The following is a 13,147-nucleotide window of genomic DNA, read 5'->3' as shown; positions in this document are numbered from 1 at the left end:
GGTATGAACCCCATATATATAAAATGAGAAAATCCACGGAGTCTTTTTAAATGGCAAAGAATTTATTAAGGGGAAAAACTCACTGTACAGAACAGAATTGTCACAGGTTCTGGAACGCTGTTCTGGCCACCTGAACCAGTCCCTTATCCAAGTCCCACAAGGGAGAGAGGAGAGTAATGCCTGTGTGCACCCCAGGTCTCAAGGGTCGCTGAGAGGCCACACCCGACATGTACTGCATGGAGCAGTCACCTGCTGCACCTCTAGGGGTGGGGCTTCAAGGTCACGGGACAGCTGTCCACTGCACATACAGTCAGACCTATCATCTTGCTTGGAAACAAAAGCCTGATTGCTTGTGTGTGCATCTTTGAATTTTATGTGAGAAGTGAGCTTTTGTTCTTGTGTGCCCAGAAGTGGGGTTAATTAGCCAAGTCATCTGTATGATCAGGACCTGTTTGTTTTACATAGGTATGACTCCCTCACTGGGGTTCCAGTCAGCCAGCAGAACCTGCTGCTGGAGAAGGCCAGCATTCTTTTCAACATCGGGGCACTCTACACCCAGATTGGGACCCGCTGTAACCGGCAGACACAGGCTGGGCTGGAGAGCGCAGTGGATGCCTTCCAGAGAGCTGCAGGTGCGTGTCCTCCAGGGCAGCCATGCTACAGCCTCGAACCCACCAAGTGGCACCAATGGTGCTGGCCTTGTCCCCAGCTCAAGAGCACTGCATGGGTCCTTGCAGACCCACCCAGTACTAATGCCTTACAAGTCTGACAAGGGCCTGGGGCATGACTCCAGAGAAAGAGCACTTGCCTGAAATCCACCAGTGAGGGGTTAGGGGGGCGTGACTCAGAGGTAGAAGGCTTGACTAGCTTGAGGGAGGCCCTAGGGTCAATCTATAATACCACACATATAAAGGAGAAAGGAATGGCTGTGTAACTTCTTGGTCAGGAGACTTACTCAATGGTTGGCATCATGTGATCTCAATCCACTAGGGTTCATATGCATAGTGAGGCTTGTTGTTAAATGATTAATTTTTTCCAGGTGAGTGGCTTCAGTGATGGCCAGGAATATTTCTCAATGACGGGAATACAGTAACTTGCCTTAACTGGTGAAGATGTAGTCTTTAGAATTTTCTATTAGTTGTTACTGTATCAGTCAATACAGTAATCTATGTATAAGGAAACATGTTCCAACACATGCATGAAACTATAAACAGTCTGAAGCCTGGAGACAGAGCCCGGGGGTAGGACATTTGCCTGGCATGTGTGAGGAGGCTCTAGGCGGCAAACGAAGGGACTGGAGAAAGGACAAGGAAGGAAGAAAGAAGTCCTGTAATATGTCCATATCCGTGATAGATTGGGCACAGTCAAAGATTAACAAAACAATAAAAACAGAACAATGATAACAATACAAGGGGATCAGTGTTATGAATTGCCTGTTTCTGGAATTTTCCATGTCACATTATCATATTACAGTTGGCTGAATGTAGCTGAGCCGGAACAAAGCTGAACCTCAGATAAAGGGAATTACTGTTACTATCTGCACTTTCATATTGTGTTAATCGGCCAAGTTGGCCGCGGCCGACCTCAGCGCTGTCAGGCAGCGTGCACCAGGAGCCTGCTGCTTCCTTCACTTCCAGAGCCTGCGAATGCTCCCAGCCGCTTTTCCTACAGTGTCCGGGGTGGAACTTGCTTTGTAGTTCACATTGGCCTTGAATTGGGGTCCTCCTGCCTCAGCCCAAGTGCTGAGACCATAGGTGTGTGCCACCTGGATCGGCTTGTTTTAACTTCATCCCCCTTACAGCTCATCCTGTTTTGAATGAGAATGAGGGCCAAAGAAGAGAACCAGCTTAGCACCGAGCTGTAAGGGCCAGGTCATGAGAGTCGGTGCAGCGGGCCAGCCTGGCACTGATCGAGGCAGCGGAGGGCTGTATTGCTCCTGTCTAGCAGGTCCCGTGTCTGCAGGATGGAGGGTAATAATGGCAGTTGGGATGCAGACCACAGGGTGACTGTCCAAGCAGCCAGTTTGATAGCTGGGTGGTTGTTTTTTTTTTTTTTTTTTAATCCTTTTTGAGACAGGTTGTCACTGTGTCAACCAAATGGCCTTTAACTCACTACGTCGGCTAGGCTGACTTTGAACTTGAGGTGATTGTCATGCCTCGGCCTCCTGAGTACCACAATTACAAGTGTGTGCCACCACTCACCTCTCCAGCCTAGCATCCCTTCGCTCACCATGCTTCATCTTTTCCTCTCCCTGCATGAGCCTGCCGGAACACATCACTCTAAGACCTGTGAAGTACCACAGCTTTGCCATTTTGACTCATGGAAGCAAGGGCTTGTTAATATTTAGCTCAGGCTGGCCCGAACTTTCAGTCTCTGGCATGCTGGGATGGCAGGCTTGTGTAATTGTGGCTGACCTCTGAGGAATCTTAGGGAGTCACACTTTGTGACCTGCCTCCAAGGCTTCAGAAATATAAACAAACTTAGTAACAGGACAGTCTGGGATGGGGGAAGGAGGGGGCCAACAGCCTGGAGCAGACACCATCCTTTTTTGGGGCAGCAAAACCAGAGGAACCAGTTGGATGGGATGCATGCAGTCCAGTCACCTTCAGCTCCAGGTTAACCATCAGTCACTGCTTGCCACAGTTAACTCTTCTAAGTGTCAGGAAGTCAGTCGAGGGTGGCAGTGTGGGCATGTCCAGTGGAGGCTTCCCCAGGGAAAAGCCCTGACACCCCTTTCTGTTTTCTCCATCACATGCCCAGTCATGGATGGAATGTCCCGGGTGGGACATTAACAAATCTGGTTCCCTCGCTTCATGCATATGTAAACGTCTTTGAAGAGAATCCAATGTAAAACACTGTGATGAGGAAGAGATGTCATAAAGTACAGTTTTAACTATTTCTTACTGTGGTAAATATGTACGAGATACAATTTTCTTGTTGACGGTTTTTTAAGTGTGCGCTCAGTTGCATGAAGTGCCCTGTGCGGCCACCGGCTCCCTCCAGCTCCAGTGTGGCCTCATGGTGCACACTGGAGCAGGCCTTATTTATTCAGGCTTTTATTCGCTTACTGAGACGGGTCATCTGGCCATCTTTCTGCTCCCCCCTTCCAAGTGCTGGTGTTACAGGGGTGTGCTACCACACCTGGCATCTGTACCTATTAGACTGCAATGTCCCTTCCCTTGTTCCTGCAGCTCCTGGTGACCTGTTCTGCTTTGTGCCTCTGAGTTTGACTGTTCCAGGAACCTCACAGAATGGAATCCTGTACTATCTGTCATTCTGTGGCTGGCTCACTGTTCTCAGCATAAAAGTTTTCATTCATGTTGTCCCCACATCTGAGTTGCAGTCCCCTATCTTTTGAGACAGGGTCTCACTGTGCAGCCCTAGGAGGCCTGGCATTCTCTCTGTAGACCAGACTGGCTTGGAACTCACAGAGATCCCCCTCCCTCTACTTCTCCAGTGCCGACATCAGGCCACCACATTCCTCATCTGACTTGTGGTACCAGGTCAACCTGGGGCCTCTCACATTGTAAGCACACACTCTACCACTGAGCTTTACCTCCAGCCCCTCAGTTTTTTTAAGGCTGAAGAATATTCCACTGTGTGTGTGTGTGTGTGTGTGTGTGTGTGTGCGTGCGTGCGTGCGTGCGTGTGTGTGCGTGTGCGTGCGTGCGTGTGTGTGTGTGTGTGTGTGTGTGTGTGTGTGTGTGTGTATGTGTGTGTGTGTGTGTGTGTGTTGGTCACCGGTTAATCCATCAACAGGCGTTTAGAGTGGTCTGCCTGCTGCATTGGGACCAGTGCTGCAGTGAGAATGGGTGTCCAAGTAGCAGTCAGGTCTTTCATGCAGTTATTTAGGTCTGCACAAAGAAGTGTGACGGCTGGACAGCATGGCACCTGAGAGTCAGGTCGAGTCTTGTTCTATAGCGCAGAATGTCTTTGAACTGTCCATCCTCCTGCTTCAGCTTCCCTAGTGCTGAGATTAAAGGTGTGTGCTACACACCTGGCAAAACACATAGTTTTCAAGATGCTTTAGGATTATAAGTGTGTGCCACCTTTATATGTACACATATAAATTATAGATGTCTGCCACATATACGTACATGTGTGCATAATACTAGAAGTATGTATACGTTGTATATGTGCATTAGCTAAATGATAGGTAGGTAGGTAGGTAGATAGATAGATAGATGGATGGATGGATAGATGGATGATAGAGAGATAGACAGACAGACAGACAGACAGACAGTTTTCTTTGCATGGTTAGTGGCTCACGCTCAGGGTCTCCTGTGTGCTGTGCAGGTACTCATCGATGAGTGACCCCCCGCCCCCAATCCTGTTGTATTTTCTTTCTTCTTTCTCTACAGCAGCATGAAAAAGTAAGCGTGATTTCCTACTAAAGAGCAATATATTCTGATTCTAGGGGTTTTAAACTACCTGAAAGAGACATTCACTCATACTCCAAGTTACGACATGAGCCCTGCCATGCTCAGTGTGCTGATCAAAATGATGCTCGCCCAAGCCCAAGAAAGCGTGTTTGAGAAAGTCTGCCTTCCAGGGATCCAGAACGAGTTTTTTGTGCTGGTAAAGGTGGCTCAGGAGGCCGCCAAGGTAAAGGCTTCTTAGTTCCTGTGACTTCTGGGTGGGCAGGATCCTGGTACAGGTGCCTAGGAGCAGCAGAGGGGGTCATGGCAGCAGCTCGCCCACAACCTGAGCAACGTGCCACCGAGGTGGCCGGCCTGTGTTTGCTGGGCAGGTACTGGTGTTTCAGATAGGGATCATCCGTCCATCTGCAGCTGAGCCGAAAAAGCAGCCTAATGACAGTTGCTTGATCCTCTGTTAGCACGATGCTGACAGCAGGTGGACTTGCTTGGCTTTGCGCCTACATTCTGGAGCATTCTCCAGCAGAGGATTGATTTGGCTTAGAAGAAAGGAGTCTTTCTCCACAGCCAGGCTTGGGAGGGCCCGTGTGCCAGGCTTTCCTTGCCCACATCCCTTCTATTTCAGGTGGCAGAAGCCTATCGGCAGCTGCATACAGCCATGAGCCAGGAACCAGTGAAAGAGAACATACCGTATTCGTGGGCCAGTGTGGCCTATGTGAAGGCCCACCACTACGGGGCCCTGGCTCACTACTTTGCCGCCACCCTCCTCATCGATCACCAGCGTAAGGCTCGGGCTCAGGGCTGTGGGCTTGCTACCTTTGGGGGATGTCGAGCTGAGCGGGAACTGCCTTCCTTCCTGCCTTGGACAACACAAAGGCACAAGGTGGAAAGGATCCATTGACCCAAAGTTGCTATCACACAGGCCTGGGAATTAAAGGTTGACCACTCTAATGGGAGTCAGGGGGATAAATCACTTTTGTTGAGACTAGATGTAATGTAGCCAAGCTGGCCTTAAACTCCTGTTCTTTCTGCCTGGCTCTTAAGTGCTAGACTTATAGGTGTGTGCCATGTGCTCAGCTAAGATGATATATTTTTTCTTATTTTAATTAATTTGTATGTGCGCTGAGCATCTTGGTCCATAGATAATATTTCAAATGAATCAAAATTAGTGCCAAGAAAAAAATCCGTGATTAAAATTTTAAATAAAAAATCGGGCATGGGAGTACATGTCATAAGTCCCAGCATTCCACAGACAGAGGCAGATGGATCTCTATGAGTTTGAGGCCAGTCTGGTCTACATAATGAGTTCCAGGACAGCCAAGACTGTGTAGAAAGATCCTGTCTCAAAAATAAATAAATAAATAAATAAATAAATAAATAAATAAATAAATAAAATAAAAAACAAAACAAATTTCACTACCACCAAAATCAAAACAGAGATTGCACAAAAAATCTATGTTGCTGCCGGGCGGTGGTGGCGCAAACCTTTAATCCCAGCACTCGGGAGGCAGAGGCTGGTGGATCTCTATGACAGCCAAAGGCTTTTACACAGAGAAACCCTGTCTTGGGGGATGGGAGGTGGGGGTGGGGGTGGGGAGCCCTAGTATAGCCCAGTTTGAAAAGGATTGGTTTTGCTCACCGTGGGTCTGTCTTCTTTTTGTATAAGATTCTGCCACATACCCTAGGCTGGCTTCAGGTTCACAGTCCCTGCTTCAGCCCCTCGGCACTGTGTATGAGTCACCATTACATGCTATTCCTTTATTTTGATGTTTTAAAAATTATGGGCCTGGGGTATATTCCCATCCCAAGCTCCACATACATACAATGTCACACAGTTGGTCACGAAGCTTAGTAGTTAGACTGCTCGCCTAGTGTGCAGGAAGCCCTGGGTTCAGTCTATAAGACTGGAAAAGCTGGGCGTGGTGGCACACACCTGTAACCCTTACACTTGGAAGGTGGAGGCAGAAGTGTCATAAATTTAGGGTTAACCTCAACTACATAGTTAGTGTCGGGCCAGCCTGAGACTCTATCTCCCAAATGAACACAAAAGACCTCTTCCAGAGAGGAGGAAGTAAGGGAGGAGATTCATGGGGGCATGGCAGCCCCTAGGAGGAAGGCAACCACAGGGTCCCAGCTCTGCAAGAAAGCTCCATATAATGATCAGCTTGGAGGAGGAGGTAGAGGAGGTTGGTCCAGGATCAAATCCTGAACATTCCTCTAGTGTGGGACTGTCCCCTTGGGGTGATGTGTTTGCCTAACCCCAGGACAGGAGCATGCGCCCAGTTGCATGGGCTGCCCAGCCCCCACCTCCTCTCCCCTCTCTCCTTTCTCAGAATTGTGGATTGAATAAAGGGCCTCATGTATGGGCAAACACATTACCACTAAACCATGTCCCTGCCTTTTTTATAGTTTTCATTCGGGGGCAAGTTCTTTTCTTGATAAGATGCCCAGCTCTGCAGCCCAGGCCAGCCTTGAACTTGCTATCCTCCTGCCTCAGCTTCCCAAGTGCCGGGATGCACTGGCTCCCACTTCCTGTTTTTTACGCTTCACCAACTGCGAGTGAAGGCTGGCAATGGGTATCCTGGTTTGGTCGTCGGCATGACCATCTCCCCATCTTGGTGACGGTGGCTCTGCCTCTGGGGTACCTTGCCCGTGCTCGGCATTCCCACCTGCCTCTCTCACTTAAGGCCTAAAACCTGGTAGCCTAGGCTATGCCTTGGAGCCAAAAAGAGCTCGGTGGCATTGTTCAAACGGAACTCGGGTCTGGGGCACTGTCTCCAGAGAGATGTAACCGGGGCTGTCTTTGCAGTAAAGCCGGGCGCAGATGAGGACCAGCAGGAGAAGTGCCTGTCCGAGCTCTATGACCACATGCCAGAAGGGATGACACCTCTCGCCACGCTGAAAAATGATGGGCAGCGCATGCAACTGGGTACGTGCTCCTGTCCTGGGGTTGGGCTCTGCTTGCTCCTTAGCCCCCAAACGGGGCTCCGAGGGAGGGTTTGGGAAAGGAGACCACCTTGCACTGAGAAATTGTGTGGGCCTGCCCTAGTCACAGAGGGCTTTCCAGAGTTATGTCCTCACAGCTCCGTGAGTGTCCAAGCTTCCCACCACAGCCAGGCCCTTGACTACCTCCTAACACCGTAACCGTTCATGGACGGCCCTGTGCCACACTGCTATGGAAACTGTTGTTGCTTCTCTCCCCTCCCCTGTCCTCCCCTCCCCTCCCCTCCCCTGTCCTCCCCTCCCCTCCTCTCCTCCCCTTTCTCAGAATTGTGGATTGAATAAAGGGCCTCATGTATGCTGGGCAAACACATTACCACTAAACCATGTCCCTGCCTTTTTTATAGTTTTCATTTGGGGGCAAGTTCTTTTCTTGGTAAGATGCCCAGCTTTGCAGCCCAGGCCAGCCTTGAACTTGCTATCCTCCTGCCTCAGCTTCCCAAGTGCCGGGATGCACTGGCTCCCACTCCTGTTTTTTACGCTTCACCAACAGCGAGTGAGGCTGGCAATGGGTATCCTGGTTTGGTCGTCGGCATGACCATCTCCCCATCTTGGTGACGGTAGCTCTGCCTCTGGGGTGCCATGCCCGTGCTTGGCATTCCCGCCTGCCTCTCTCACTCCACATTTGGTCAGCAAATCACTCGGGCTTTACCTGGAAAACGTGGCTGAGGTCTCACCTGCTCCTATCCCACCACCCTGGCTGAATCATATCAACAGAGCTTACCTAGCTCCCATTGTCACCGCTGCTCTCCCCAGGTCCCTGTGTTCCCACAGACCCTGGCCACCTTAGTCCTTGGCTCACACCCTGAGGGCTTCCTCCCAGGCACTTGTAAGGTCAGGAGTGAGCTGGTCCTTGCTCTGACCTGACCCACTCTGCCCTTCTCCCTTTCATAGCCTACTTTCCTTGAAGACCTGGTCACGCTCCTGCCCCAGGGCCTTTGCCCTTGTTTCCAGCATTCTCCTGTCACGTGTCCTCACGCTGCTCCGTAGTTAACCTAGCTGTTCAGTTGGTGGAGCCTCGCCTAGCATGCAGGCCTGGGTTGGATCCTAGAACCACATAAAGCAGGTGTGGTAGAACATGCCTAGGATCCCAGTACTAGGGAGGTGGAGGCAAGAGGATCAAAAGTTCAAGGCCAGCCTGGGATATTTGAGAACTATCCACTACCCCTACCGCCCCCCACCTTCATGCACCAAAAAAAAAAAAAAAAAGAAAGAAAGAAAAAAGAAAAGTTACCTCATCAAACACACATGAAAACGCACACATGCGCACACACACACCAGGAAAATTTTTTTCCTTTTTTAAGTTACTCAATCAGAAAAGCCTCTCTTGATCTAAGAGATGGGTTTCTATCTGCAGGTAAGGGACATCTGCACCGGGCCACTGGCTACCACGAGGAGTCACTGAGGGAAGCAAACTTGTGCAAGAAGCTGCGTGACATTCAGGTGCTCCGGGATGTGCTGTCCGCTGCCCATCAGCGCACTCAGCTCAAGTACACCCAGCACCGAGAGGATGATGATCTTCTGAACTTGATTGACGCTCCAGATGTCCTTTGTGAGTGGTGGGAACTGTCAGCCAGCTGTGTGGTACCTGTGGAGTGGTGTGGGCGCTGGTGGTTACAGCCACACAAGCCTGTGTTTATTTGGCCTTCCAGCAGGGCTCATGCAAGGCCTGGCCGCCAGGTGCCTGGCCTCGGCAGGACTGAACTGGGGAGGGACTCAGTGCTACTCCTCAGTTGGATGTAGTGACATACCTGTAATTCTAGTATTGAGGAGGTGAGGCAGGAGAGTGCCATAAGTTCAAAGTTAGCTTTCACCCTTGTTTCCAATACGGTGGAAGTGGGAGGTACTGTTCTTGCCTTGGCCTTTCCACCCTGTCCTTCCCACCTTCACCTCAGAGCATCTCAGCCCCAGTCCCCACCTCCTCTCAGTTCCCGCCCCCATCTCAGTCCCAGCCTCCTCAGTCCCCGCCTCCTCTCAGTCCCCGCCTCCCAGTCCCGCCCCTCCCAGTCCCCGCCCCCATCTCAGTCCGGCCCTTCTCAGTCCCCGCCTCCTCAGCCCTGCCCATCTCAGTCCCTCTCAGTCCCCGCCCCTCTCAGTCCCCTGCTCCTCTCAGTCCCCTGCTCCTCTCAGTCACGCCCTCTCAGTCCCCTCAAGGCCCTGGGTTCTGTCCTCTTAAGAACTGGCAGGGTCATTATGTGAATGGAGGGAGTCTGCCCTGGCTTTCTGCTAGAACAGCGGTTCTCAGCCTGTGGGTTAAGACCTCTTGTGGGGGAGATGTCAAATGATCGCCTAGGACCACTGGAAAACACAGATCTTTACATAATGATTCATAACAATAATGTGCTGTAGGGGTCAGCACAGCATGAGGAACTGTATTAAAGGGTCTCAGCATTGGGAAGGATGGGGACCACTGCATGAACAAGCTCTTAGAAGGTGGAGTTGTGTCTGGTTGTCTCTGTCCCAGCTCCAAGTGGTTTAAGGCTCATAGGAAATGCCCCATGAAAAGCATGGTCACCTGGGCCAGGCCTGAGGAGTTTTCCATCTACTCTACGAGGTGTTTAAGCCAAGGGCACATGGTTAGTGTCTTTGGAGGAAGGTCTTGAGACCTAGTTTTCAAGAATTACTTTCCATGACACATCCACTTACCCTAATTTATAATCTTCTTTCCTAGCAAAAACTGAACGAGAGGTTGAAATAACCTCCCCCCAGTTCTCCAAAGTGACAGTCACAGACTTCTTCCAGAAGCTGGTATGTTGACTGCTTATTTAATAAATTACCTGAAGACTTCTGAACCTTTTAACTTTTTTCTTTATTTACATTATTATTATTATTTTTGTTTTTGTTTTTTGTTTTTCAAGACAGGGTTTCTCTGTGTAGCTTTGTACCTTTCCTGGAACTCACTCTGTAGTCCAGGCTGGCCTTGAACTCACAGAGATCCGCCTGCCTCTGCCTCCCAAGTGCTGGGATTAAAGGCGTGCACCACCACCGCTGGCCTTACATGATTATTCTTACTACTACTACTACTACTACTACTACTACTATTTTATTTTGTTTTGAGACAAGGTTTCTCTCTGTAGCTCTGGCTGTCCTAGAAACTGACTCTGTAGACCAGGCTGGTCTCAGACTCATAGAGATCTGCCTGCTTCTGCCCCTTGAGTGCTGGGATTAAAGGCAAGCACCACCATGCCCTGACTTTTCTTCCTAAATTAGCATGAAAAGTATTACATGTTATTAACTTTAAAATATTATTAACTACTAATTGTTATTGTTGTTATACTTATGTGTTGGTGTGTCTGCATGTGGGTATATGAAGGTGAGTGCAGGTGCCCATGGAGGCCAGAGGATTCAGATTCCCTGCAGCTGGAGTTACAGATGGTTGTGAGCTGCCATGTGGAAATTAAACTTGAGTCCTCTGGAAGAGCATCCAGTGCTCTTAACTGCTGAGCCACCTCCCCAACCTCACATATTAACTTTCAAATCTTGAGAGCCTTTTTTTTTTCTCGTTTTTCTTTCTTTCTTTCTTTTTTTTTGTTTTGAAAGCAGGGTCTCACTATGTAGCTCTGGTGGCCCTGGAACTCGCTATGTAAACGAGGTTGGCCTCAAACTCACAGAGATTCACCTGCCTCTACCACCTGAGTGTTGGGATTAAAAGCGCGTGTCATCATGCCTGGCCCTATTAAGATAATTAGTAGGTTTAGGGGTATAGCTTAGTCACACTGTGCTTGCCTGTCATGTGCAAAGCCCTGTGTTCAAACCCCGGTAGAGTAAGAGAGAATATGAGTGAAGTTCTAAAAGATCATTTTAGTAATTAAATATACTGGCTACGATAGCGACAGTGTAAAAACTGTTCTTATATGATTGCACCAGCACACACTGCCCCTGAGGTGACATTAGGCACAATGGAGCTGGTTGAAAAACAGAGGCAGGGGCATCCCCTGACCCCATGGGTTTGAGACCAGCCCGTGCCTCATGGCAGTTCTGCCTCCAAACCCTTCACCGTGTGGCCCTGTCTTCCCAAGGGACCCCTGTCTGTGTTCTCGGCCAACAAGAGATGGACACCTCCTCGAGGCATCCACTTCACAGTGGAGGAAGGAGACTTGGGTTTCACCTTGCGAGGGAACGCCCCGGTCCAAGTGCACTTCCTGGATCCTCAGTGTTCTGCTTCCGTAAGTGGAGGACCCTCAGATTGGGGAGGAGTCGTCAGAGCCTGCAGCTCTGACGGAGTTTGAGGTTTGGCCATGTCAAAAGTCTGATTTTTTTCCCCCACACTAATCATCAGCATTTATTTCCTGGGACCTAAGTATCACTCTCTTGGTACAAAGGGCAAAGAACTGGTCAGTTAGTTTTGAGTCCAAATCCTTTCCCTACAACTGGATCTGTGAGGCTCCATGGGGGAGCTTAGAGCTGCATGGATCATCAGAGCTAAGCTTAAAACCGCTTTCAAACCAAAACCAAACCAGGAAAAACTGATTGTCAGCTCCCTCTTCTCTGCTGAAAAAAGTTAGGTTTTTTTAAAAAATGTAAAGGGGCTTTAAAAAAGGGCTAGGACAATCTCCCCAACATAGGCGCCTGGCTGGCGGGATGAATGGGGTGGGGCAGTCCCTGTGCTGGTGGGCGCTGCTCACCTGGGGGGCAGGGCCTGGATCGAGCCCCGCCCCCACCTAGCCAAATAAATAACATCCCGTGGTGATGGTGTACCCGGGTACCATGGGGAAGTGGAGGGAGAGGGGAGCCTGTGGGTGTGGGCAGACGACTTTGCTGGAATACGGGCCACAGAGGCCTCTATGAGGCTCTCGGTCGGCCTGGCTGCCCTGGCTGCCGGGGGATGTGAGCCCTTACATAGTTGCCAGCGCTCCCTGATGACGTAAGACGCAAGGTGCAAGACCCAGAGCTGCACATGTGCTGGGCGAGGACAGGATCCCGTGCTGGAGCACCTAATTAGCATATGGATGCACCCCAAAGAAAATCAAAAGACACAATAAAACAGTCTTACACCAATGGCTGCTTAGACCATGGCACTGGGGACACAGTCAGGCTTAATGAATGATCCCTGACATTTATTCAAACAATTCTTTTCAGCTGGCAGGGGCCAAAGAAGGAGACTACATTGTTTCCCTTCAAGGCATGGATTGTAAGTGGCTGACAGTGGGTGAGGTTATGAAGTTGCTGAAGAGCTTTGGTGGGGACGAAGTTGAGATGAAGGTCGTGAGCCTCCTGGACTCCACATCATCCATGGTGAGCACAGACACCCTGGTGGTGAATGATGGCTTGGGAGGTCATGGGAGTTTGGCCTTGGCATTCTCGGGATACACTGTGGGCCCCGGTGCCGGATGGATGGATGGATGGATGGATGGATGGATGGATGGATGGATGGATTAAACACATGGTTGGTTTATACAGAAGGGCTTAGAGACCATGGTAGTCATTTCCCGTGAGATCTTGGGAAATATCTGGTGCTCCTGTAAGCATGTGTGCAGTTAGAGCCTTGACTGTTTACCCAGTGGGAGGAGGTGCACTAAAGTGTCTGGGTCTCCTCTGCTCTTTGCCACAGCTAACAATGTACCTTAGATGGTTTACCCTGTAACAGCTTTTATTCGCAATACTTTGAGCCTAAGCTTGTGTCTGTGTTTAGTCAGCTTTTCATTACTATAACAAGAGACCTAAGGCAAGCTGCTTATGAAACAAAGAGGTTTATTCAGCCTCAACTAGGGAGGCTGAAAATCCAGATCTAGTGGCCCCATTGTTCTGGTTCTGTGGTCAGGTAGATGGCA

At 49.8% G+C, this 13,147-nt stretch overlaps 1 protein-coding gene across 3 annotated transcripts in view; it reads left to right on the top strand.

Moving 5' to 3' along the window:
* Rhpn2 (rhophilin Rho GTPase binding protein 2) overlaps positions 1-13,147 on the top strand; it is a 55,191-nt gene that overhangs the window by 36,613 nt on the left and 5,431 nt on the right. For all 3 annotated transcript variants that reach the window (XM_006985009.4, XM_016003560.3, XM_076577702.1), the window contains exons 7-14: positions 466-632; positions 4,418-4,605; positions 5,002-5,158; positions 7,186-7,305; positions 8,734-8,928; positions 10,048-10,124; positions 11,396-11,542; positions 12,456-12,611. In XM_006985009.4, coding sequence (XP_006985071.1) covers positions 466-632; positions 4,418-4,605; positions 5,002-5,158; positions 7,186-7,305; positions 8,734-8,928; positions 10,048-10,124; positions 11,396-11,542; positions 12,456-12,611 — 1,207 coding nt within the window. The remainder of the gene's footprint in view (positions 1-465; positions 633-4,417; positions 4,606-5,001; positions 5,159-7,185; positions 7,306-8,733; positions 8,929-10,047; positions 10,125-11,395; positions 11,543-12,455; positions 12,612-13,147) is intronic.

Source organism: Peromyscus maniculatus, chromosome 1 (assembly GCF_049852395.1).
Source record: "Peromyscus maniculatus bairdii isolate BWxNUB_F1_BW_parent chromosome 1, HU_Pman_BW_mat_3.1, whole genome shotgun sequence".
In the NCBI taxonomy this organism is placed as follows: domain Eukaryota; kingdom Metazoa; phylum Chordata; class Mammalia; order Rodentia; family Cricetidae; genus Peromyscus; species Peromyscus maniculatus.
Note: the sequence above shows the minus strand (reverse complement) of the source record. Positions and strands in the feature narration are given on the sequence as shown.